The sequence below is a fragment of the Saccopteryx leptura genome, chromosome 2, assembly GCF_036850995.1.
Source record: "Saccopteryx leptura isolate mSacLep1 chromosome 2, mSacLep1_pri_phased_curated, whole genome shotgun sequence".
NCBI lineage: Eukaryota > Metazoa > Chordata > Mammalia > Chiroptera > Emballonuridae > Saccopteryx > Saccopteryx leptura.
In genome coordinates, this window is record NC_089504.1 from 225,689,331 (window position 1) to 225,716,823 (window position 27,493).

The 27,493-nt window shown below is 49.9% G+C and overlaps 1 protein-coding gene across 4 annotated transcripts in view; it reads right to left on the bottom strand.

Annotated features, from left to right (window-relative positions):
* Nucleotides 1-11,479: 11,479 nt before the first annotated feature.
* EVA1C (eva-1 homolog C) overlaps nucleotides 11,480-27,493 on the bottom strand; it is a 58,980-nt gene continuing 42,966 nt past the window's right edge. Inside the window, exons 5-8 of one of the 4 annotated variants that reach the window (XM_066370345.1) lie at nucleotides 23,552-23,695; nucleotides 21,306-21,386; nucleotides 19,363-19,452; nucleotides 11,480-12,146 (exon numbers count right to left, since the gene is read on the bottom strand). In XM_066370345.1, the coding sequence (XP_066226442.1) occupies nucleotides 11,764-12,146; nucleotides 19,363-19,452; nucleotides 21,306-21,386; nucleotides 23,552-23,695 (698 nt within the window). In that variant the 3' untranslated portion in view covers nucleotides 11,480-11,763. The remainder of the gene's footprint in view (nucleotides 12,147-19,362; nucleotides 19,453-21,305; nucleotides 21,387-23,551; nucleotides 23,696-27,493) is intronic. The other 3 variants (XM_066370347.1, XM_066370344.1, XM_066370346.1) reach the window with 3 other exon arrangements.

The window sequence follows — 27,493 nt, forward strand, 5'->3', positions numbered from 1 at the left end:
AAGGAGGATGGGGCAAGGAAGGAGAGAGGGGGTGGGGGAGGGGAGGGGCATAAAGAAAACCAGATAGAAGGTGACAGAAGACAATTTGACTTTGGAGGAGGGGTATACAGCGCAATCAAATGTCAAAATAATCTGGAGATGTTTTCTCTGAACATATGTACCCTGATTTATCAATGTCACTGCATTAAATTTAATAATAATAATAATAATAATAAAGAGTCTTAATGTGCTCTAGCAGGGTGGTTCAGTGGATAGCACATTGGCCCGGTGTATGGATGTCCTGGGTTCGATCGCTGGTCAGTGCACACAGGAGAAGTGACCATCTGCTTCTCTCCCCCTTCTGTCCCTCTCCCCTTCTTTCTCTCTTGTCCTCTCGCAGCTGGTGGCTCCGAGCATTGACCTCGGCACTCAGGATGGCTGGGTTGATTCGAGTATCAGCCCCAGATGGGGGTTGCTGGGTGGATCCTGGTCAGGGCTCATGCAGGAGTCTATTTCACTATCTTCCTCCTCTCACTTAAAAATAAAAAGAGTTAATGTGACCATATCTTTGGAGAAAATAATATTTCCAGGCCCCAGGAACTGGGGCATGATATCTTCGGGTGGTCCATTACACCTAGCAGCAGCACAATAGCAGAAGACTGGGAACACCTGGAATACTCATCAGAAAGGACAGATGAGTAAGTCACTGTGCACCACACAGTGGACCACCCTGCAGCCCTGGGAGGAACAGGCTACGATGTGGAGAGAGAATAGTCACATGCAAAACTGTGTGTGTGGCCCTGGCATTTTGGCTCAGTGGTAGAGCGTCGGCCTGGCGTGCAGGAGTCCCGGGTTCAATTCCTGGCCAGGGCACACAGGAGAAGCCCCCATCTGCTTCTCTACCCCTCCCCCTCTCCTTCCTCTCTGTCTCTCTCTTCGCCTCCTGCAGCCGAGGCTCCATTGGAGCAAAAGATGGCCCGGGCGCTGGGGATGGCTCCTTGGCCTCTGCCCCAGGCACTAGAGTGGCTCTGGTCACAACAGAGCGACAGAGCGATGCCCCGAATGGGCAGAGCATCGCCCCTGGTGGGCGTGCCAGGTGGATCCCGGTCGGGCGCATGCGGGAGTCTGTCTGACTGCCTCCCCGTTTCCAGCTTCAGAAACACACACACACACACACAAACAACAACAACAACAACAAACAAAAAACTGTGTGTGTGCCCTCAACCATTTATTTAATAAGAGAAATAAATATTTGTGTGTTTATATATATATTCATAGAGTAGTTGTGGACGATCACAGGAACTGTGACAGTGACTGCTTGCAGATAGGCTGGGCAGGTTCTCACTGCACTCTGCTGTAGCATTGGACGATTCCCAGGCACTCTGACACCTGGTCCTGTGCGAGCACATGGCACTCCTGACCTCATTCACTGCTTGCAACAGCCCCCCACAGTGTTACTACTGTGCCCATGTTTTCCAGGAGAGAAACAGAGGCACAAAGGGCCAAACAAGGCGCTCAAGATCATGCAGCCACCAAGTGGCAGAGGTGAGATTTGAACCCAGGCTGATTGAAGCTAGCGCCCACCTACGGACCCCCAGGCTGATCTCTATTCAAACTTATCTAACCACCCTACAAAGGGAGCAGCATGTCACACTCTGGCCAGGTCACAACATGGGTTTAAGGATTGAAGGAGATACACATGTATGCACACACGTGCACAGGTGCAAGCACACGCATGCACGTTCATACCTACCCAGAACCACGCACACAGGTGCACGCACACAGACACTTGTGTTCTGCTTGTTCTTCAGCAGCTAATGACACGATGGGAGGACAAATGATCATGCGGACAGATGAAAGGAGAAAGCTCTGCTCCTGCAGCCCCCACGCAGCGCGGTCTCGGTGTGTAGGAGGAGTGTAGCGCTCTGTGCCGGTGTTGATGGGGCTCGGATTTGAAGGTGCTGATGGATACTCCCACCCACCCCCTTGAAGGCACCTTGTGTGAGATCCAGACACGCCTTCATGCTGCAGTCAGGGCACAGTGACAGCTGGGCTTTGAAGGAGGATTTAAATAGCCCCCAACCCTTTGAGCAACAAGAGTTACAAGGGACAAGATGGGACCAGGGCAAGGCCAGCAGACCGAACCCACCCAGATCTCAAGTTTGGCTGACTAGCCAGGGCAGACCCCGCCCCAAAGAGCTGGCCATCTCCATAACCACCATGCTCTCTTTTTTTTCCCTAGGGTCACATTCCTGGGGGCACTGACTGTGTCAACCTGACATTTCATAGTTCAGCTATCCAAGTGCAGAAAAGGGCATTATTTTAGACTGAAAAGGTGTGTTTTATATTCACACACTTGACTTTCAAGACCTTGAATGAATTTTGCTGAAATAAATATTCCCCTTTGGGCTGAGGCCAAGTCTGTGAAGTTTTAGACATGGCTCCCGTTTTTCGTTCTTTCTTTTTTTTAAAAAAAAAGAATATTAAAAGTGACTGAAAAGGGGGATTTAGAAATGAATGGCTATTTTTCAACATGTCTTATAAAGTGAAAAGGAGCAAATGCTATAATATTTCTGAGAGACATGGTTTTAAGGAAAATGAGATTGAGAACCCCGGGTCTGTTTGTGGCCATGTGATATTTCTACCCTGCGGGCCTCAGTATGCAACCCTGCGGGGTCAGAGAGGGGTGGGAATTACAGTGACCACCTGTCTGATCACCCAGGACTACCTTCCTGGTTTGGGCACGGAGAGTCCTGTGTGGCCAAAACCCTTGGTCCCAGCAAACAAAGGGATGGTGGTCACCCTAACTGAGGTCACTATAGGTATGATAAGTGCTCTTCTAGGTCATTACCAAGGTATATCTGGCAAGGCAGGGGAGGAAACATCTTTTATGTGACTTTTTTTTTTGACTGGCAGCAGGACATTTTAATCTTTGGCCATATGGCATAGGAGAGCCACATTACTCAGACCTATAGGTTTCTATACAGACATGGAATAATAGTTTTATGTTGTCTTTTTCTTTTACATAAATGGCATTGTAATCCCTTTGTTACTTTATAATTTGCACTTTCCATTTAATAATACGACTTTAAGAATTTGCCTGACCAGACGGTAGCACAGTGGATAGAGCATTGGCCTGGGACTCTGAGGACCCAGGTTTAAAACCCCGAGATTATTGGCTTGAGTGAGGGATCATAGTCATGACCCCATAGTTGCTGGCTTGAGCCCAAGGTCACTGGCTTGAGCAAGGGGTCACTCTGTCTGCTGTAGCCCCTCGGTCAAAGCACATATGAGAAAGCAATCAATGAAAAACTAAGATGCCACAACGAAGAATTGCTACTTCTCATCTCTCTCCCTTCCTGTCTGTCTGCCCCTCTCTCTGTCTCTGTCACCAAAAAAAAACAACAAGCAATTAATGAACAACTAAAGTTGTTGATGCTTCTCATCTCTCTCCTTCCCCGTCTGTCCCTGTCTCTCTCTCTCTTGCTTGCTAAAAAATTCTACCTCATTTAAAAACACAATACAATGCAACTTTATTATTTTTCCCCCCAAACAGCTAGAGTTCTTCCCAAAACATCTTCAAGAAGAAAAGCTGTCCAAGTGCATGAACTGAGGGATGTGGGCCCAACTCCTTGGACAGAAAGCCCTGCTGTGGGGCCTGTGAGTCCCCGTCTGAGACAGCCCACGCCTCGCTGTCCCCGGGTCGGTGGCTTTCCAGTCAGGGTCAGTCCTCAGGAAGTGTGAGCTCCAAGCCGAGAGGCAACTCCCTGGGTTCACACATTCCTCGTCGATTAGTAACACACTCTCTTGCTGGTTCATTGTTAGGAGCGGGGACCCTTTTCCCTTTGCTCTGTCACAGAGGTCGTGCCATTACTTGACACATGCCTCTTGTTGGAGTCCCCTCCCTTCCTCAGAAACAAACTAAGCGTTTTCCAGGCCAGGTTGGGCGCTTAGTCATCAGAACACCAGTCCCCTTCCTCTCTCCTGAATCTCGGCCAAGGCTGGGACTTTGTCTTTGAAACAATAGGAAATGACAAGGGTCTATTTTTCTTTTCTTGAAAGGACTCCATCCAAGGACTCATGCATTTGGAACAGGGAAAGTACTGGGAATTAATAATGTATCCCCGTCGGAAGTGACCGGCTTTCCTCTCTTTGTCCTGCAGGGTCCTGCCGTCCAAGCTCACTATTCTGCAGGAGGTGTGCAAAACAGCAGGAAGGCGGCGTGTTCACCTCAGAGATAAATTTCCCAATTGAATTTTCTGCTGGCCCAATCCGAAAGGCATGCAGTTAGGCTGTGAGCACCCTGCAGGCAAAGGTTGGGAAACTCAGAGAAGGGCTCCCCTGGAAATAATTGGTTGGGCCCAAGACGTCCATTTGCAGGGGCAATATTTGTTACCTCCAACAGCATCCGTGTAAGTCACACGTTCTAGGGTTGTCAGTTTTCTTTTCTCCAACAGAATTGAACTCTAATTGGGTCATTTCCCAAGATGTTAAGACTAGCTAGATGATGCTCAGCGACCCAAAATCAGCAAGCATTACTACTGCAAGGGACAGAAGGTTAAGGTCGAGGCCAGGTACGTGGCCAGGCTGAGCAGGTGAGTCCCATCCCAAAGTGAGGCTCCAGGTCCAGCCATGGGGCAAATGCACAAAGGCACACCAGGAGGATGGAGGCCTCAGGACTTGGAGACTAGGAAGGAGGGTGTAGGTGGTCCCCGCGTCCCAACTGTCCACCTGGGATTTCCACCTGGTTGCACCCTTGGGTTGTGAAGCCCAGGGAAATAGCCACTCTGTTGCTCACAGTGAGCTGGGCACACATCTCCATCTGTGAGTTAATGTACTAGCTCCGCGCTGTCCAGAGGGAGAATCTATCCGAGGCAGTGGCCGCTGGCCAGGGGCTAATGAGGACTGGAAATGTGGACTACTGCGACCGAGGAGGTGACTTTTAAACTTTATTAAAAGTCCCTTGAACAATGTGGGGATTAGGGGTGCCAACTCCTTATGCCTTTGAAATCTGTGTATCACTTTTTACCTCCCCCCAAAAGCTTCACTGCTAATAGGCTACCGTTGACTTACTGGTAAACAATCGATTCATGCTTATTTTGTGTCTGCGTTATGTACCACGTTCTCACAATAAAGTAAACCTGGGAAAAGAAAATGGCGTTGAGAAAATCATAAGGAAGAGAAAATGCATTTATGGCTCTCATTGGAAAAAATTTGCTTCTAAGTGGACCCGCGCAGTTCAAACCTGTGTGATTCAAGGGTCAGCTGTAGTAGATTAAAATGCAGATGAATATACGTGGTTAGTGGCTCAGTCCTGCACATGCGGTCCGAATGGTCACATTTTGTCCTTTCTTTGGGGAGCCTCCTGCTACACCCCCCGAGGAGGGGCCCGACATGCAGTTCCTGAGAGGACATGAGGGCCTTGGGCTCGGAGCTGGCTTCCTGAATTCTCCCTGGAGTGGCTGATGGTTATTGCCGCCCTTTCTTGCCTTCCTTCCAGCTATAGAGCCACGAGGCTTCCAGTCCACGAAGCATTTAGTTGCAATGTTTATTTAGGACTTAATCTCCGAGGCTACCATCCCATTTTGGGATAGAGTTTGGCCTGCTCTGCGATGGTGGCCAGGCTTACAATGGGCTTCTCAAACCCAAATGATCACAGTTCCGGGTTTATAGCCACCCTGCCAACACTGGGCATGACCTTTTACGTTCATGTGTGGGAGGCTTGACAATGGACTTGGCTGAAGAATCCAGGGGAGGTCAGGCTTTGACACTTGGCTCTGAGCTCTGCAGAGTCGTTCCTCTTCCACAAAGTCCTCAGCGCAGTCGGTGGCAGGGCCTGCCTGCTCTCTCTTGGCAGCTTGATCCTCTTCGGCCCGAGTGCTGTGAGGCGCCCTCATGCAACACAGAGGTGCAGCTGTGGCCATGCTGGACACTGTCGCCGCTGCTCCAGAGGAGGAAAATGATAAAACTTATTGTCGTTCTCATTAGGTGTGTGGTGCAGCCCCTCTTACTACCACTAGGAAAGAGGTATGATTATCATGCCCATTGTACAGGTGAGGAGGCTGGGGCACAGACAGGTCACCCTGAGACCAAGCTATGACTACATCAGAAACAAGAGGGCAATGCAGTGCAAGGGGGACCCCAAATGCCGGGCTGGAACAGAGTCATGCCTGTCTGGTTGACATCAGCCTTTCGGGTCTGGAGTGGGATCTGAGAGTAGGGTGAGGGCTGTAGGGCAGGGGTGCCTCTCAGGAGTTCCCCACTAGGTGATGCAAGCTGCTGGGAGCAGGACCACATGCCAGGGGACTCGGCAGCAGGTCCTGGTTCCCAGGTCACTGGTGTCCAGGGACCCGTGGAGGAGGGCAGGGGCACATGGACAGGGGGCGCTTTTGTGGTCACTCTTCCCAAGACTCAGCAGATGTCAGGTGTGTGCATGACTGACTCTCCCCCTGACGCCACCTGCTGTGGGGAGGGTCCCCCGTGTCCCTTCAGGTCTGACTCCCCCTGAGGTTGAGATGACAGGGTGTCAGCAGTGTGGGCACAGGCCGGGACCAGCACAGACCCCTGGTGCACAGACCTCTCACTCTGATGTCTTGGGTCAGTTTCCTGAGACAGAGATTCCTGTATGGGAGGCTGACTAAACGACTGCTCTCAGGAAAAATACAGCCGTCCCCTCCTCTGTGCAGGACTCATGCCCAGACCCCCAGTGGGTGTCGGAGACCACAGGTAGTACTCAGCCCTCTGTGCGCTGTTCTTTACTACACACACACCTTTTCCTGGAAGAAAGCACTTTTCGGCTTCTCTTGGACGTATCCAGATCACCAGTCTCACTATTCCGGTGTTTTGAGGCCATTTTTGAGTAAAATAAGGGTCACTTATTTTTTTTTATTTTTATTTTTTTCTGAAGCTGGAAACGGGGAGGCAGTAGACAGACTCCCACATGCGCCTGACCAGGATCCACCTGGCACGCCCACCAGGGGGCGATGCTCTGCCCATCCGGGGCGTCGCTCTGTCGCGACCAGAGCCACTCTAGCGCCTGGGGCAGAGGTCAAGGAGCCATCCCCAGCGCCTGGGCCATCTTTTGCTCCAATGGAGCCTTGGCTGCGGGAGGGGAAGAGAGAGACAGAGAGGAAGGAGAGGGGGAGGGGTGGAAAAGCAGATGGGCGCCCCTCCTGTGTGCCCTAGCCGGGAATCGAACCTGGGACTTCCGCACGCCAGGCCGACGCTCTACCACTGAGCCAACTGGCCAGGGCCTAAGGGTCACTTATTTACTGTTGTGACACCCCAACAGTCCACCGGATCACCCAGACGGCTACTCAGGGATTAACAGGTGGGAGCGTCCACAGTGCAGACACATAAAACAGGTGATTTGCGTCCTGGGTGGGTTGGAGGGGAACTCACAAGATTTTATCACTCCACTCAGAAAAACACAACTTAAAACTCATGAGTGTTTCATTCTGGAAGTTTCCATTTAATACGGTCAGACTACAGCGAACCATAGTAGGTGACTAAAACCTCGGACACCAAAACTTCCGATAAAAGGGGCTACTGTCGCCCTGGCCGGTTGGCTCAGTAGTAGAGCGTCGGTCTGGCGTGCAGAGGTCCCAGGTTCGATTCCCGGCCAGGGCACACAGGAGAAGCGCCCATTTGCTTCTCCACCCCTCCCCCTCTCCTTCCTCTCTGTCTCTCTCTTCCCCTCCCGCAGCAAGGCTCCATTGGAGCAAAGATGGCCCGGGCACTGGGGATGGCTCCTTGGCCTCTGCCCCAGGCGCTAGAGTGGCTCTGGTCGCGGCAGAGCGACGCCCCAGAGGGGCAGAGCATCGCCCCCTGGTGGGCAGAGCGTCGCCCCTGGTGGGCGTGCCGGGTGGATCCCGGTCGGGCGCATGCGGGAGTCTGTCTGACTGTCTCTCCCCGTTTCCAGCTTCAGAAAAATACAAAAAAAAAAAAGGGGGGGGGGGCTACTGTCCTTGCAAGGAAATTGCGGTGGTCTGAATGTTTGCATCCCCAGCAAATTCATGTGTTGAATCTTAGCTCCCAAGGTGAAGGTAGTAGCAGGTGAGGCCTCTAGGGGGTGACTGGGTCCTGAGGATGGAGCCCATGCACGGGATTAGCACCCTTATCACAGACACCCCAAGTGAGGACACAGCTGGAAGTTGTTGTCTGTGGACCAGGGGGCCACCCAGCATCCTGCACCCAAACTTGGACTTCCAGCCTCTGGGATTGTGAGAAATTCTGATCATAAGCCACGGGTCTACGTCCTTATTGCTCTAGCAGCCTGAACGGACTGAGACAACAGTGGTGAGAAGGACAGTTCTCTCAGTAGAGGTGAGCTGTGGGCCCTTCACACTGCTGGGGCAGGAGCCCGGCCTGGTGCAGGGCACAGCACCATGCCTGCCCACTGTGGGGTGGACTGTGGACCGTTCCCAGCTTCCTGGGCCTGCTCGGTCCCTGGATGTGCACCGCTTCTCCCTGAGAGGGCGGCACACGCCCCAGTATCTACGAAGCTGCCTCAGCCCCGCCAACAAGCCCAGTGCGTCCCTAAGGGCCACACTCTACAGCGGGTAGCTCACTTCAGTATTTGCAGCAAGTAACTGAGGTGCTGACACATGCAGACCTCCCCCAGAGGGCTGGCCTCTGTTCACAGAGATGTGCAAAGCTGGGAGGCAGCAGCCATGTGTGCCCCATGCCCTGGTGGCCTGCCACCCGGAACTGCCTCCAGCCACCGCACTCAGTCAGCGGCCTGTCTCCCTGATCTGGGTTGGTCCTTTTCCTCCTGGGCTCTGTGCCCATCCAAACACACTCTCAGCAGGACCCCTCAGGCTGTCCATGGGAAGAATGTGGCATTCTTCTTTTGAGCTCAGAAAATGCAAATAAACAACTCACTGCATTTGCACGGCCTGTCCTCCAACTGCCTCCTGGGAGTGGGGGTGGGGGTGGGGTTGGGTCCTGCATGGAGTCCTGCCGGGATGTGCCTGTGTGGGGGTTTTGGGGTTGAGGGGAGACTCAGATGAAGGAAAACTACCTCAAGATTCAACAAAAGCCTGTGACCAAGGTCAGTGTGGGCACAGCTTTCTCCAGCTGGCGAAGTGAGACCCTTCAGGGGCCACATGCCCTTCAACCCCAAGAAGATGGTCATCAAACAGACAGTATTTATGTTCATGGAGCCAGAAAAGATGTGCTGCTTGAGAAGTGAGCTGGGATAGTGCCAAGGGCTCCTCTCTGGGCGGACGGTGGTAGGACAGGATGCTCTCGGGAAGAAGTGAGGTATTGGAGTTGTGTGTGCACATCATTCTCTGTGACGACCTAGAACGAACTGCTCCCTAATGACAGATTTAACACCAGCCCCCCCAGCTCTGCCAGCTTCTCCCAGTCCCCCAATTAGCACAAAGAACTCAGGCACCTGGAGGTCCCAAGGAGCTCCAGTCTCTGTCTAAACCACCCCGCCTGCCCTACGACACCTGTCTTACCCCATCCCCTGAGTCCCCTGAGTCTCCCTCGCTCCCCTTCCCCCTGTTGAATGGAAAGCAGGACTTCCTCTCCACCTGGGTCTGTGCTTGTCATTTTGTGTGATGCTTTGCTGTTAAAATACCACACACAAGTGTTGACCGCAGCACCATTGCAAAAGCCCCAAGTGGAAGCAACCCAGAAGTCCACTGAGCGATACAGTGATAAGCAGAATTGTGGTCTGTCCACATGATGGAGTGTCATTCAACCATAGAAAGGCACGGAGCACTGACCCCCGCCAATGAACTGTGCCAGCGCTGAACGAACCCTGGGGATATTCTGCTGCACAAAAGATACCAGTCACTAAAGACTACATGTTGTGTGATTCCATTTACGTGAACGACCCAGGACAGGTGAATCACCCAGGAAGCAGATTGGTAGTTTCCGGGAGCTGCAGGGAGGTTAGGAATGGGGAGTAATTGCTTCTTGGGTAAGGGGTTGATTTTCAGATGCTGACGATGCTTTGGGACTAAACAGAGATGGCAGTGGCACAGTATGGTGAGTGTACTAAATGTCACTGAATTGTGCACTTTAAAATGGCTAATTTTACTTTATATGAATTTCAACATTGCTGCAGACTAAATGTATCTTCCCCAAACTCCTAGGTTAAGTCCTAACACCTAGTGTGATGGTGATTAGAGGTGAGTCCTTTGGGAGGTGATCAGATGGTCATGAGGGTGGAGTCCCCATTAATGGGATTAGTGCCCTATCGAAGAGACCCACAGAGCTCCCTACCCCTCCTGTCACAGTCACAGGAGGACACAGCAAGACAAAGGCCATCTATGAACAAAGAAGCCAGCCCTCACCAGACACCGAGTTTACCAGCACCTTGATCTTGAACTTCCAACCTCCATAACTGTGGGAAATAAATTCCTATTGTTTATAATCCCCCAGTCTGTAGGATTTTTGTTATAGCAGCTCAAATGAACTAAGACAACCTAAATGAAACATACAAACCTGCAACTCCCCTCCCCCCCCACACACAAACCAGCCTGGGCAGCTGGACTGGTGGCTGAGGCGCACACCCAACATCCTCTGCATTCCCTGTTGGGACCTGGGGGACTGACGTCCTTTCACCCGTGTCCGTCATTGCACAGGTTCCTGTTGGGGCAGCTAGTACTTCCTGATTGCCTCCCAGGAAGTCAATTCTGGCACTTTCCATCGTGTGACCTGGGCCCCCAAACTTAACCTGCCAGCTTTCACGGCCTCATCTACACACACCTGCTTGCAGGGTTGGTGTGGTGATGAAGTACGGTGAGGCAGGAGAGCATGTTGGGAGAGGGCACAGGGCATAGGTACAGTACCCTCATTTCTATGTCTCCCAGCCACCAGGCATGCCAGTGCTCCCATTGGGCATCTCAGCTTTCTCAACTCCTTTTTTTTTTGCTCCCTTCCCTTTCCCCCACCCCCCATTTTTTGCAATGATGTGAAGGTAACTCCACCTGATCCCTGTCCACAGAACTAGGTAATGTGGTAGATTGCATTTACCATGAGACGCACTGCAATCTTAACCTTGACACTAGGAATTGGCGACCTTTTTTTCTATAAAGGGCAAGACAGTAAATATTTTAGGCATAAAGAAGAATAACATGTGACATATGAAAACGAATTCAAACGTCCCTGTGTCTAAATACAGTTTGGTTGACATTCAGTCACATTCCTTCATTACGGATTAGCTATGTTTTTGCACTACAATGGCAGAGTTGAGTCGCCATGGCATGACGCAGAACATCTAACACTTTTATTATCTTGCCATTTAAGAAAAATGGTGCCGCTCCCCCCATTCTAATCAAATAATGTTAGTGATTAAAATCCAGAGGCAGTGACCACGTGGTGAACGCATGCTTGCTGTCCTGCGTTAAGGCAGTTCTTTTGTTGGACATACCGGGACTTCTGGTTGCTCACTTATAAAACGGGGGAGCCAACATTGTCTCACGAGGCAGTGAGGAGTAAATGACTTAATAAATGAGAAGCGGTGGGGACAGTGCCTGGTGTTGTCAGCGCTCAGTAAATGTAAACTGTGAGTATGTTGATGTAGTGACAGGAATTTGAGTAAGTACAGAATACAAAGACGTCTTCCCTCCTTACTTTATTTTGAAGAGTGCTGTAAACAGTGAAACAGTGAGACGTCCCTTTTGCAGCTTTCTGGCTTCACCAGCCTTGGGTGACGTGGCAGATTCTCCTTCACAGAAGGAACAAGTGAGACAGAACCCGGGAAGGGGGGACACGGGGGGACGCTCCCCTGCTCAGTTGTGTGGTCGCATCAGGTGCGTCCAGGGTTCAGCAGAAGGGGCCCGGGCTCCTCGGCAGAGACAGTGATGTATCCAAGCCGCTGTTCATCCATATCTCCTGGATGATCTGCTCCCTGCGCTCAATCCTCTCCGCCAGCTCTGCAGCCTCAACGGATGTGTAGGTGGGGTATGGAGTCCTACAGAACCCTGACGGCTCCCCTCGGAAATCTGAGTCAGAGGAGTCCCCCTCCTCCTCTGCATCCTCACTGTCCTCCTCGGCCTTGTCACTCCCAGGCACCAGACGCGCCCTCGCCAGCTGCAGCTCCCGCAAGTCTTTGGCACAGGACACTCGGATGACCAAGGCGCACAGTGTGAGGGCCAGACCGACGCAGACGCTGGACACGAACAGCAGGGCGGCTCTCTCAGGGTGGGCTGTGGAAGGGGGAAGAGGACAGGTCAGGAGCTGGGAGGAGCAGTTGGGGCTTCAACAGCATCCCAGAGACAAATGTCTCCCCAGGCAGGAAGCTAATGCCACGTAGAACGCCAGCTCTGGATAGCATCTTGGAGAACACCCTCACCTCTCTGACTACATACCCTCATTGGTTTAAAAAAAAAAAAAGGTTTAGAGCACACATAGTCAATACATGTATGTATGTATATAATGTATGTATATAAGAGGATACATAGCAGAGGGACTTGGAAGGTGGTCCCCCTGAGTTCAAACTCAGATCTGCCACTCATTAGCTATGTGACTTTCAGCAAGTTACATAACCTCTCTGTGACTCAGGTTCCTTGTCTGTAAAATGGGGCTAACAGCACCTTCCCACTACAGAGTTGTTACAATGAAATGAAGTAATTCCTGTGAAGCTATCAGAACATTCAGTGATATACAGTAATCTTTAATGAACAGTTAGCTATTAGTAGTAGTAAACTATGAAAAATTAATGTATATACAAAGTTTAAGTATCAACATAGTAGATGGAAGCAAAGCTGAATTCTTCTAGATTAAAAAGTAAATATAAATGAAAGCTCTGGTAGTTTTTCCTACATCCAAATGGTGGCACAATAATAACAGAAATAGAAACAGGTGTGTTCTAAATAAAACTTTATTTTCGAGGTTGGCTCATGGGCTGCAGTCCACCAAAGTGGAGGCCAGGAAAGCCCGCTGGCCTCTTCAGGTGGAACCGGGGCTGGATCCAGATCCTCAGCTGTGGGCCACCTGTGGTGTGCATCCAGAACCATCAATGCTCAGTGCAGCTGTGTGGACCCCGCGGTGGGCACAGCACCTCCCACTGTACTCCATGCGCGGATGGTGAGGACTGCCCTGCACCGCCTCCTCTTCCTCAGGGGTCCAGACTGGAGCTGGAGAACCAGGGGGTTGGTGAGTTTCCTGGTCACTCAAAGGATCCAGTCTCTGTGACCTGACAGGAAAGATCTAAGTGAGGCGCAGTATCTTCTTGGAACTCGAAACCGCTCCCTCGGCTTCCTTCACTTGTGGCTGGCGTCACTGCCTCAGATGTGATCTCCTTTTCTTGCCGTGGCCCTGACCAACCAGCACCACGGCCTCCTTCCCCTCTCTGCGACACAGGAGTCTTAGTCCAAAGTGGCTGTTGGCTGGGGCAGGGCAGCAAGTTGCATCTGCACTGCTGTGAATAACAACGTTTTTCCCAAAGTGCCAAGGTATTTTGAAGAGTTGGTCCAAGACAGTCCTACACCACTTGGGAGAGAAGGGAGGGAGCGTTCATCTCTGGGAGTGGTGGTAGAATGAGCCTCAGGAGGTGCTGGGGATGTTGTCGGACAACCACACACCAAATGATGCCGACGCCTGACGCGTGGGTGGGAGACCCTGACAGCACCCGTGTGCAAGTGGGGGCTTCCTCCTCCCCCAGCTCCTCCATCAAGCAAGGTAACTCCCACCTGAATCCTATGGTCATTACTACCCTGCTTGCCTTTTAATATAGCTTACTGCACCTCTGTGGGTTCCTCAAACCATGTGAAAAGAGTGTAACTTGCCGGTGGTGGTTGTTTTTACTGGACGTGACATTGCTATCTCCTCTTCCACTGGCTGGACTACAGTGTTGATTCACTCATCCCGCCCCCCGCTGGGGAGCATCTGGGTTGGTGCCAGGCTTCTGTTTTGTTTTGTGGGCACTGTAGCCGTGGACATTCTCATCAATGCCCCGGGTGTACATGAGCAAGCCTTTCCCTTGGGTATTGACCCAGGAGCATACTTGGATGAGTTCTGAGGTACGTGAATTTTAGGAAACACTGCCCAACTGGCTTCCAAAGCGGCTACCATGTGGGCACTGGAGGGAGTGTCTGTCCCTCCAGCTCCTGGCACAGAGAGGCTTTCAAGTTCCTTCCTAGTCACAAGGGTATAAAGTGGTACCTTACTATGGTCCTGGTCTGCGTTTCCCTGACCCCCAAATCCTGTACATCACTCCAGTGACTATGCTTCCCTCCTCTCTAAATGCCGGCTCATGTCGCATGCCCACAGTTGTTTCTGTTGGGGACGTGTGCTTTTCCTCTCATGTGTAAAGAACATAGAAGTTTCTATATTCTTTTTCTTCTTTAGGAGAGGGAGAGAGACAGACAGGAGGGGAGAGAGATGAGAAGCATCAACTCATAGTTGCGGCACCTTAGTTGTTCACGGATTGCTTTCTCATATGTGCCTTGACTGGGGGGCTACAGCAGATTGAGTGACCCCTTGCTCAAGCCAGCAACCTTTGGGCTTAAGCCGGCAACCAGGGGGTCATGTCTACGATCCCACGCACAAGCTGACGACTTCGGGGTTTTGAAACTGGCCTCAATGTCCCAGGCCAACGCTCTATCCATTGTGCCGCTGCCTGGTCAGGCTATATATTCTCAACAATAATCCTCTACGAGCCCACATAGTGTGAACACCCCCTGGTAAGTGGCTTTTACTCTCACTTGCACAGGTGTCTCTTGATCTAGTGACTTTGTCTGGAAAGCAGGGAAGACGTCACCACTCGTCCACGTCTCCCTGTCCTTAGCTGCCCTGCTGTCTCCTTTCTGGCCCCCCACTGTGGCCATCGCCATCTTTTTAAAAATGCATATCAGGTCACATCCCTGCCCTGCTCTGTAAATGGTCACTCCCCTCTCATAAGCTAAAACTCAAATCCTGGCTGCAGCCTATGAAGCCTGCTATGGCCAGGCCCCCTGCCACCCTCCCCAAGTTCAAGTCAAAGACTGGTCCCTCCACTCTCTGCTCTTTCTGTACACTGGCCTCTTCCCCGCCTCACAGGAGCCACACGCTTTCTACATGGCGTTCTTTCCACCTGCAATGTTTTCTCCCCTCTTCATCTAGCCTTCTGTGCCCCACCCCAGTCTGGGCCAGGTCCCCTTGTCATTGCTCTTATAGCATCTTGAATGTCACTAAACTGCCCACCCTTTCTTGCCCCATAGAATGCAGGCTCCATGAAAGCAGGACCAAACTCTCTTGTTCTTTGCCAGATCCCCCGTGCTCAGCAGGGATCCCACAATGCCTACTGACTGCACAGAGGAGCGGCCACAGAGCTCCAAGCACTCTGAGCGGGGCCCTGCGGGTGGGACTCTGTCATGTTCGTTGCCTTCCTTCCTTCTCTCCCTCTTCTCTTAGGAGATGAGTCTGGATTCCATTGCCGGAGAGCATCTCACTCTTAGTGCCTCTTGGCTCTGTTACGCCTCTGGCCAAGTGGTCACCATCTGGGCTGTGTCCATACCAAGTCTGCTGAGATACAGTGATCAAAGATGGAGAACGTGGGCAGCTCTTGGCAAGCCTGTTGGAGCAATGCTTCCTAGTCATCTGCAGCTATGAGCTCGAAGTTCCAGACTCATCAGATGTTGAGGGAACTAGGCGAGTGCACTGGCCCAGCTAATCCTGTGGTCCAAAGCCATCCCTTGGCTGGGACCGGGGAGCTCAGGCCAGGGCTCTCTCCACAGCCCCAACCTTAACACTAACGGCATGTTTTCTAGAAACAATTGGATTTTGGGCTTTTGTGACCAACCCTCTTTCTTATCCTATATTCAGGAAATATAAAGGCATTCGTCTCCTGTGGTCAGACCATCTTCACACTGTTATTGTTGGCACTGTTTTCCACTTGGCCTCATTCTCCACAGGCTCGAGTGAGTGACGTTCATCAGCCCCTGTGAATCTCACAATGGTGGCTATGGCCTTGGAGACCCCTTGACCCTTACATCCCTGGTCTGGAGCCAACACAAACTCCAGCTCAAGTTTATTTGTGTCCAAATAAGACACCAAGAGGACTGAGCGAGGGTTCCAGCTCCCAGGCCTGCAGCCATCAGTGAAAGCACAGCGTAGGCTGGGCCTTCGTCCGCCGGCACTCAGCAATGTGATAACAACATTCTGTCATGGAACCGAGATTAGGGACTGTGGGAACAAACCGGAGTCCACACCTATGCGACAAGGCAGCGCTGATTTCCAGTTGCCTTCCCCAACGGGGGATCGTGTAACTCCAACATTGGAATGTGTTATTATACTTCTGTTGTTTCAGCATGGGTTTCTCTGATATCCTGGAGTTCCTCTTGTATGAAACAATGGTGCCTTCAACTTCAGGGGGACCTCTGCTCTCTCCCCGTGGCCCCAGCTACCTCAAGAGTCCACAGCAGCTCTGCCTGAGGCTGGGCACACACACAGTCCCACGCCATGGGGCAGGGACAGGATTTTTTTTTTTTTTTTTTACAGAGACAGAGAGAGAGAGTCAGAGAGAGGGATAGACAGAGAGAGACAGACAGGAATGGAGAGATGAGAAGCATCAATCATTAGTTTTTCATTGCGCATTGCAACACCTTAGTTGTTCATTGATTGCTTTCTCATATGTGCCTTGACCGTGGGCCTTCAGCAGACCGAGTAACCCCTTGCTCGAGCCAGCAACCTTGGGTCCAAGCTGGTGAGCTTTTTTTTTGCTCAAGCCAGATGAGCCCACGCTCAAGCTGGCGACCTCGGGATCTCGAACCTGGGTCCTTGGCATCCCAGTCCAACGCTCTATTCACTGCGCCACCACCTGGTCAGGCGGAACAAGATTATTAAGGCCACAGAAGGCATGCTTGTGTGAGGTAAACACGCAAAGCAGATGTCAATAAAGCAACTATTATATGTGATGGGGTGTCACGTTTGAGCAAGACCCTCTTTGAGTCTTTTTAGGCACAATATGCCAGGGGACAGGGCAGAGTCAGCTTAGCAACTGCCTTCCAAACCCTCCCCCCCCCCCCCTCTCTCACACACACACACACACACACACACACACACACACACACGACTCATAGAGACAGACACACATACAGACACAGAGACACACACTTACATACATACACACACCACTTTACATTTCTGTAATTTCAAAATTTTTCCATGAGCTTCTTCAATCCTGTGATCTAAGTTCGAGAACAAGTTCAAGGAGCAGGTATAGACATGAGATGAGGATAAATTCAAACACTCCAAGGAGATGTCCTTCAGACCACCAAATGGCAGAGAGAGAAACCATTCCTCAGGGACCTCTGGACGTCCTCCTGTCTGTCCTACCAACCTCCGCATTTCAGCATCTCAAGATAAGCCCCCGATTCTGGTTTCTAGTCCGCTTGTCCCCCAGGGCACCAGAGCTGCCTGCAGCTCTGCGGAAATGCCCTCCTGGACTCCCTCAGTCTACCAACTCTTTGGCTGTTTTGCCAGAACCTCCTTGGCTCACTTGGCTCCTAGCTGCTCCTGCAGGTGGGCCTCCCCGCTTGGGAGTGCCAAGCACTGTCCTACACATTGGGATGTGACAATAACTGTGATTACAAGATCTGCCCTTGAAACATTTAACATTGAGTGGACAGATGGGCACTAAATAGCTCTCTCCTGTGATTTCCGGGAGGAATGAGCATGGAGAATCATAGAGGCAGACGGAGGGCAGCTGAGTAGGATAATGCGAGGTCACGAGGTTTCCTTGTGTCTGATTCTGAAGGGCACAGTTCTTGCTTGGGGAAGCCAGAGCACAGGCCTTGAACCTGCTGAGTCTGAATCCTAGCCCTGCCAATGTCCACACTGTGACCTCAGGCAAATGGCTCACCTCCTCTGACCCTCGGCTTTCTTATGTGCAGAATGGGGTGTCAGAGTCCCCTCTCGCAGGGTCAATGCTATGGACTGAATTGTGTCCCCCTCCAATTCATGTGTCAGAGCCTTAACCCCCAATGTGACTGTATTTGGAGACAGAACCTATAGGGTGGGAGTGGTGAATAAGGTTAAATGAGGTCACAAGGTGGGGCCCAGATCCAATAGAATTTGTGTCCTTCTAAGAAGAGACACCAGAGAGCTCTCTACCTCTATCTCTCTCCCTGTGAGGACACAGCAAGACAGTGGACATCTACAAGCCAGGAGGAGAACTCTCACCAGACACCAAATCTACCACTACCTTGATCTAGGACTTCCAGACTCCAAAGCAGTGAAAAATTAAATTTCTGTTGTTTAAGCTACCCAGTGTGTGGTTTCTTGTTACAGTGGCCTGAGTGGACCAAGGCAGATGTGGAGAAGGACCAACAAGGGGGTGTCATCATGACTTCTCTGCAATTGTCATTCTTTGTTTGAAGGATTTTCATGATGACTTTCCCTCCAAGGGGCTGTCCAGGGACTTTTGAAAATATGGAGCTATTTCTGACAAGAAAAATCCTGACATCTCTTAACTTTGACAATGATTGAGAACACCAAGAAATGGGGGGGGGGGAGTGTGGTTAGAAAAGAGATGTTTCTCAGAGGAAACCAAGGACCAGGCAGCAAACTCAGGAGGGATACTGACACAGGAGGATGGCGGGACCGCGGAGGACCACAGGACTGCTGCGTCTCTCTGTTAATACGGCTCCTTGTGCCTTTATTTTCTTCTGAGGAAGGCTCACCTGAAACAGCCCCCCATCTAATCCCTCTACCCCAGGCAGGCCTTGGGCAGTAATAGGGTAATGCATTATAGTCACATGCATTCTACAAAAGGCCTCAGAGGGCTTGGCTTCTGGAACAGAGTCAGGCAGGTATTGCCGAAACTTGCAGAGTCAACATTCCAAACCACGGTCTGTGCTCAGGTGGGCACTCAGGGGCCATGGAGTGCACTGTGCCCTCACCGGGTAGCAAGCCTGGCTGCTCATTAGCAAGAGCTGCCAGTCATCGATCTTCGAGGGGGAGATTATCGAGGGGAACCTTGGCAACCGCAAGAAGGAACACTGGTGACTCAGAAAGGGGCTCTGTCTTTACAGGGAATAACCTGTTGTGTTTACTAAGTGATCTTCTGGCTCAGTTTTCTTCCTAACCAAGGGTGGAATTCGCTAATCCTAGGCCCTTCCCAAGTTTCTGAGCTGGGAAAATGCATTCCTCCAGTTCCTACTTTTCAAAGCAGAAAATACCTCACGGGGCCAAACTCCTCCATCGGTGACTTTGTTTGGTGACTTTGTGCCTCCCTGTTTGGTTCTCCTGTGGGTAACCCGGTTGGAACTGCCCCCGAATTTGGGCCTCTGGGTGTCCAGGTCTTATAAGACTACAGTTGCCACGTATAAACTTGGTCATATTTCTTTAGCTATTGGAATGTTGTAATTACACAGCACCTTTGTCGGGAAGACTTTAAGTAACCCCATTAGCACCCTGAGAATCCTCGATCCATTGACCTACCTCTGATGTAAGCAAAGGCAGCCAGGGAGTTGCTGACAATGACCCCGTCTTTCTGCAGCACCCTCGATTCGCTAGGGTCAAAGCTGACACCTGTTTCATAAAACATGTGAGACCTATGATTAATCACAGCTGTCTACAGGACACTTTATCATCATAAATAAAAAGTCATAGAAATCCAACAAAGAATGAGCCAGGAAGAGCATTTAGGAAGCAGTCCCTGAGGAAGCAGTCCCTGAGTATAGTAAATGGTAAAAGGAATTTAGAAATCCTAAAACATGGTGGCTCCAACTCATCTAGGTGCCACTTACGTACTCCGCTGCAGAAGGGAGTACATTTTTTCCCCACCTGCCGGGCAACGACTCTCATGGTGTCTAACAACATCTTACATAGCCACAGAGATGCTGTCGGCTCTGCTGAGTGTAGACAAGACCAACCTCAAGTTATGGAGGGGCCTGTGTTGGGGGTACTTAGTTTTGAAACAGCAGTGGAATGCAGGGCTGCTCTGGCGTCAGGTACCTGGTTAAACATCAGTGGTGGTTTGGGAGCTCCTGGGAAGGTCAGACTGGTTCAAGGCCTCTGAGGAGGGACGGTGCAGAGCTCTGAGAGACCCTCTGCAGCCGGGGAACCAGGATATTCATGGGATCAGAGGGAGCGGGGCTGTGGGACGGGGAGCCTGGCGGAAAGCTGTAGAACATGGAGAAGTGTGACCTCTGAGCTCTGAGGCTGGGGCCGTTTCTATTTCCTGCTTCTTTCCTGTGCTTTCCACATCAGGCATCCTTTTTATATTTAGGGGGGAAAGACCTCGTATTTGTTATGAAAACAACACAGACAACACTTCACCACCCAAAGCTCAGTATCTCAGATCAGTGGTTTACAACCGGTATGCCGTGAGAATTTGTAAAACCTGACTACTTAGTCAGGGGACACTGACTTCTTTTCCCTCAGACTAAGGAAAAAAATGAGAACGGCTTATATACCAATAGCTTTCTGGTGTGAATAAATCAAAATTATACATATATAATATATATATATATATTTGTGTGTGTGTGTGTGTGTGTGTGAGTGTGTGTGTGTGTGTGTGTCAGATCGGCCAACAATATATTTTTGGGGGTGACACAGAATTGTAGCAATTAGTGTAAGTGCTAAGAGATGAGAAAGGTTGGTCGCTTAGACAGATGCTCGACAGCTTCTCTCAGGAGCTCTCAGGGTCAGAACTCATTCTATTTTTTATTTTTATTTTTATTTATTTATTTTCAGAAACAGAGAGAGAGTCAGAGAGAGGGACAGATAGGGACAGACAGGCAGGAACGGAGAGAGATGGGAAGCATCAATCATCAGTTTTTTGTTGCGACACCTTAGTTGTTCAGTGATTGCTTTCTCATATGTGCCTTGACCGTGGGCCTTCAGCAGACTGAGTAACCCCTTGCTCGAGCCAGCGACCTTGAGTCCAAGCTGGTGAGCTTTGCTCATACCAGATGAGCCTGCGCTCAAACTGGCGACCTCGGGGTCTCGAACCTGGGTCTTCTGCATCCCAGTCCGACGCTCTATCCACTGTGCCACCGCCTGGTCAGGCCAGAACTCATTCTAGATTTGATAAGATGACCCAAATGTTCACCCACTGTATACAGAAGAACAGGGAAGACCTCAGGGAGAAGGTGGTACCAGGAGCCTAACCAATAATATTCCCAAGGAACCTGTTGCAGAATCCAAGTTGGTTTCTGTGCGGATGTCTTTTTTGATTTGACTTTTCTTTCAGGAAATAAGACGGGAATGGATGGAGGGTGGACGTATTCTATGTATAAGTTTAAAAACAAAATGAAATGTTGGCCACCAGTTACAGCCATTCACCACAGCAACTCTGATACCCTCACATTCGAACAGAGTGCCCCTGACGACAAACCCCCACCTCAAGAAAGGTGCTGGCAGTGAGCCAGAAATATTACCATAGTCGCCATCTTTCTGCTTCACCGAAGGCTTCAGGTTAGTGACGGCTGGATCAATTGCTGTGAGTATGTTCTTGGGAACTAAAAACCAAAAAGCAGTATTTTAGACTTTGTACACTTGATAGTTTTTCAATGCAACAAAGAGAAGGCTAAGAAATCCACTGGTAAATCAGGACGTTTATCCCTCCACTTGTCAGACTCAGTCACAAACACCCTCACTCCCAGCGGCACCTGCAGATGCTCACCCCTCCAGAATACTCTGGCTGGCTGTGTGACAAGGTCCTTTTGGAGACATGTGTTTCTATGGAAATGAGGGTCCCACAGCAAGACCTGCTAAACATTCATTACTTGTCCCTGATGGACCCTGCCCCCACCCACAGGGTGGTGGGGTTTCCCTTGGGTTTGCACAGCAAAGCTGCTGGGTAGAAGAGCTTAGCCTGGTAGGATGCTTGGTCAGAAGCAGGTGTTGGGACAAATACCTACTGGAGTTGATCAGTTCCAACCCTCTTATGTAAGACCATCTTGACATGCATAGGGGTCAGCTGGTCCCTTCTCCGATGGTCATTCTGAGCCAGAATGGGCACCATGCTGCCCAGAGCTCCTGGACAGGGGGTGGGGAATAAAGACCCAGAGGGCTGACACAATTGTGAGTCTATCCCCACATGTACACTTGGCTGCTATGATTTTGGGAATATGTTGATGTAGTTACTTCACTATGACAGCTTTTTTTAATTAAAAGAATTTTTTTTTTAAGGAGGGACAGGTAGGGAGAGAGATGAGAAGCATCAACTCATAGTTGTGACACCTTAGTTGTCCATTGATTGCTTTTTCATATGTGTCTTGACTGGGGGGCTCCAACCAAGCCAGCCAGTGACCCCTTGCTCAAGCCAGCGACCTTGGGCTCTTCAAGCTAGTGACATGGGATCATGTTTATGATTCCACACTCAAGCCAGCAGCCCTGTGCTCAAGCTGGATGAACCTGCTGCACTCATGCCAGCAACCTCAGGGTTTCAAACCTGGGTATTCAGCATCCCAAGTGGCACTCTATCCACTGCACCACTGCCCGGTCAGGGTCTATTATGGCTCTGATACTGCCAAGAGCAGCACTGTTAGCTCAGGACATAAAGGATGGGGATGCAATGGGATCCTAGTGTGTCATGAAAAGGGATGAAATGCTGACACACACCACCATACGCCAGGTAGAGACACTGGTCACAAAGAACCACATGTGGTATGACTCCGTTTATATGAAATGTCCGAAAGATGCAAACCCATAAAGACAGAAGGACATAAGCTGGTGGCTGCCTGGGGTTGGGGACAGGGCTGGATTGGGAGGTGACTGCTAAAGGACACAGGATTTCTTGTTGGAATGAGGAGAATGTCCTCAATTATGGTGACCATTGCACAATTCTGTGACCATAGTAAAACCATCCACTTCTCTGCTTAATAAATGAATTGCACAATCAGTGGATTATATCTCAATAAAACTGTTACCAAAATGTCTAGGGACATCCAGTAGGGAGAGGGGTTTCCATGAGCACAGGAGTAGGGCTCTTCGTGGTAGGCTCTTTGCTTCTATGCTCGCTAAAATAAATAAATAAATAAATAAATAAATAACATAGTTCTCGTGTCAGGATTACAACTGGAAAGCCACCTGACCCTCAGAAAAACAATATTAACTGCTGATTTCCTTTTAAGTCATTTTATAAAAGCTGGAATCTCATGAGCCAGGCGTTTCATTTTATTATTGAAGGACACCAGGAAAACGTCACGTAATAATTCACTGTTTTAGGGTGAGTGTCGGGTCTGTTGACTCAGCGCCGTGGGAATGTTGGCAGCACACAGAGGCCTAACAGCAGGGATGGAGGGACAGCTACACTCCTGTGAACTCGCATGACATCCCCATAAATCCTAGAGCCTCCCAAGAACCCAGATGAAAACTGCTCCCTCGGTGACATCCCTTTCACCCCCGTTTGTTTGTTTCTTCCCTACCCTTCCCATCTGCTGCCCATCTGATAGCTCAGAGAGCTCTGAAAACAAACGTGGACCCAAGAAAATCCTTCTGCTTATCTAATGTGAATGTTACCAGCAACAATGAAGGGTAGAAAAAGGGGCTCTTGACTCTCTGGTGTAACAAAGATTGGTTTCAGGAGTAGTCGTTGGGCCGGTTGCAAGCAAACAGCCTTTGTTGCCATGGTCACCATCTCTGGAGGAGGAGGCAGCCCTCCTTGGGGGTGTGTTCTTACCACATGCATAGGTGACAGTGAGGTACTTTTTCACTCCTGGCAGACAGGGGCTTCCGAAGTGGTGGTTGTTGACTAGGATTCTGCATCTCTGCCTCCCATAGCACCTCTGGGACAGGACTCGCAGAGCTGAGTACGACAAGCAGTCTGAAAGGCAGGGGACAGCGACCAGCCCATTATGTTGCGTCCCTACCGTATATGGCCACCACATCACCTGTTATTCCTAGGAACAAGGATACTGAGCTCGAGTCCGATCTCATGGAGACAGTTTTTCTGATGATTTTTTGTCTCATGAAAACACCCCGTGTGGGCTAAGGACTACGGAGGCCGAGCTGGTTTTGTGCTCATGAGCCAGAAGGCCCCACATCGGGTTCAATGCCCTGCTGTCGCCATCGTGACATTTGTATGTGGTTAGTACAAGAGGCCCTATATATCCATTTTGCACTGGGCTCCACCAATTACATAACTGGCTCACATATGGAACAGGCAAAGTTGTACAACATGGACATCTTCTAGGACAGGAGTCGGGAAACTTTTTGGCTGAAAGAGCCATGAACGCCACATTTTAAAATGTAATTCCGTGAAAGCCATACAATGATCCATGTATGTTAAGCATTATCCAATAAAAATTTGGTGTTGTCCCAGAGGACAGCTGTGATTGGCTCTAGCCACCTGCAACCATGAACATGAGTGGTAGGAAATGAATGACTTGTAATACATGAGAATGTTTTATATTTTTAACGTTATTATTATTTTTTTTATTAAAGATTTGTCTGCGAGCCAGATGCAGCCATCAAAAGAGCCACATCTGGCTTGCGAGCCATAGGTTCCCGGCCCCTGTGCTAGGACCCTTCCCACACTTTGAACTGTTTTACTTGTTTGTACTGAGAATCCACTTCCCTTACAGGAATGCCAGCTCCATGAGGATAGAGAAGATTTCTCCCTTGTTCAGTATCTAATTCCCACAGCCTGGCCCCCGGTAGAAATCCAATAACAACTGATGGATGGATGAATGAATAAAATAAACTACCGTACTTTCCCACGTATAAGACACGCCCATGTATAAGATGCAGCACCCTAATTTTGGGGCCCAAAATTTGAAAAAAAAAGTATTACGTAAAGTTATTTAACTCAAGTTTTATTCATCATAAAATTCATATAATTCATCATGACTGTCAAAACTCCCATCCATTAGCTTGTCCTCATCTGTGTCTGGTGACTATTCACTGTCTTCAACAATGAGTGCCAAATCAAGCGCAAAAGAAAAGCAGAAAATGCAAGTAAAAGAATCTACAATCACTGTATAAGAGACACCCAGTTTTTAGACCCCAAATTTTTCAGAAAAGGCTGTGTCTTACACATGGGGAAACACGGTAGTAAACACGAGGGCATGTTTCTTAGCACCTGGCACAATGTCTTAATGTTTAGTAAATATTAACTGAACACATACAGAAGAGGAAGCACTGTACTAGAGACTGTCAAAAAACAAGTCAGAGGAAGCCTGCCTCACATTCTCAGAATGTACCATGGCTCCACACATAAGACCCGAAGTCTCAGTGTGAAACAGGGGTTGTGTCAGCGGTGAGTGGTCCAGACAAGAGGTCTGGGGTCATCAGTGGAAGAGGCTGCTGTGGCCTGGAGTGGTCAAGACAGGATACGGAGGAGAAGGGCTTGGTCACCGGGGAAAGACCACAGAGTGGGTAGAGGCAGGCAAGAAAGAAGGTAGAGTACCAAGGCAATTGGGCCAGAAGCACTTAGAGGGAGGGAGTCAGGGGCTGACCATGACCTGGAATAGCAGGCGGAGGCAGGGAAGCCACAGAGGATGAGCTAGAAAAGTAAACAGAAGCTGGACGGAGACAGCCTCTGAATGCTCAGCTAAAGCAACAGGAAACCTAAAAAATGGCCTGATGCCAGTGCCCTCTGGGGATAGTGTCCAGGATGCACTGGGGGAGAAAAGGAACCAAAGGCAGCGAGACCAGTTTGGGAGCAATTGTAATAATTCTACTGGAAGAAGTGGAGGGCTGAGGAGCAGGGAGTGGAGGAGACAATTTCTGAAAACTCACAGAGTAATTACATATGTATCTATGTCATGTAGCTAAATGTATAAATGCATGGGAAATATATCTCAACGAATGGTGAGGGATATTATAAGAACACTCAATTTGAATATATGCCTGAAGTCTCTGGTTCATTTTGTCAAGTACAATTCCACAGTGCCTGATAATTGCGGTTCTGGGCAAACAGTAGGTACCTGGTGATGACGTATTCAATCAATGAATGAGTGGACTGAAATGGACACCAGGTGACGCAAGCAGCCCATCCCCCCGGCTAAGAATATGGACCCATCTCTTCTCTGAGGATGATTCTTGCTGGCCCTAATTTGGTCCTCACGAATGAAAAGAAAGTGAGCAGAGCACGTCAAGAAGCCGATAAAGCTGTACTGCAATGTTGTAAGTGTCCCCCGACAGCAAGTGCCCGAGCACCAGGTGAGGCTCTGTGAAGTGTGGTGAGGAATAGAAAGAGCAGTGGGCACCAGCAGGGTCCCGGCAGGCCACGCACACTCTCCAACTGGGCAATGTAAAGCAGGCTCCATAGAGACTGTTTACTCAGGTGTGAGAGGGATATGTAATCCCTCAAAGGATGAAGCAGGACACCAGGGCTAGGAAGAACAGAGGGATATGCCACACCCCCCAAGCCTAAAGGGGCAAGGGCAGTGGCTTCCAGAGCCAGGGGCTGGGGGGGGGGCTCTGCAGGGAGCTGGGTCCTGCAGTTGAGGGCTGTGACCTTTACAGTGTGTTGCATGGTGATATGTTAGCTGCTGTGTCTGCATCTCCCATTGGACCGAGAGTCCCTGGGGGGTGGGGGTAGGGACAAGGGTGTGTGCCCTTCTCTGCTGTTTGCCCAGAGCCTGGCACCCGTTCAGCTCACCAGACTGCTAATGGGATATATGATTTCTGTACAAGCTACCTGCATTGGGAAGAAGTAACTAGTAAGTCTAAATTATAAAATTATCTTTAAAAGTCTGATGCTTTCGGCCCTGGCCTGTTGGCTCAGTGGTAGAGCGTCGGCCTGGCATGTGGAAGTCCTAGTTTCGATTCCCAGCCAGGGCACATAGGAGAAGCGCCCATCTGCTTCTCCACCCCTCCCCCTCTCCTTCCTCTCTGTCTCTCTCTTCCCCTCCCACAGCCAAGGCTCCATTGGAGCAAAAGATGGCCCGGGTGCTGGGGATGGCTTCTTGGCTTCTGCCCCAGGCGCTAGAGTGGCTCTGGTTGCAATAGAGCAACACCCCGGATGGGCAGAGCATTGCCCCCTGGTGGGCGTGCCGGGTGGATCCAGGTTGGGCGCATGCGGGAGTCTGTCTGCCTCCCCGTTTCCAGCTTCAGAAAAATACAAAAAAAAAAAAAGTAAAAGTCTGATGCTTTAATACATAACTATTATTGTTCTATTTATTACAAAATAGAACAATACAAATTTCTAGTTGTAGTTGGAAATTTGAAAAGCACAGATAAGCCAAAACTAGGAAAATAAAAGTTCCTAGTAAATCCTACCAACAAGAAAAAAATTGCGAACCTTTAAAGAACATCCTTCTAAATCACTTTTCTAGGTGTAAACGTCCTTCCTCCTCAATGGGATTACATACATATTACTGTGTAAGCTACTCTTTTTCTGTTTATTCATATATTTGTGAAAATTTTAACATAACCGTCATTCTAAAGAGCTGCATAGCTTTTCATTGTATGAATGGACTGGCTCTGTTTACAACACCCTATTGGTAGATATTCAAATGATTTCTGTTCTTTTAATATTATAAACAATCCTATGGAGAACATCCTTCGGGCTAAATGTGTGCACTCAAGCATGATGGCCTCCACAAGAATTCTTGGTGGTTGACTGCTTTGTCAAAGGGCATGTCAACATATGAAGGCTTTTGATACTCAGTGCTAA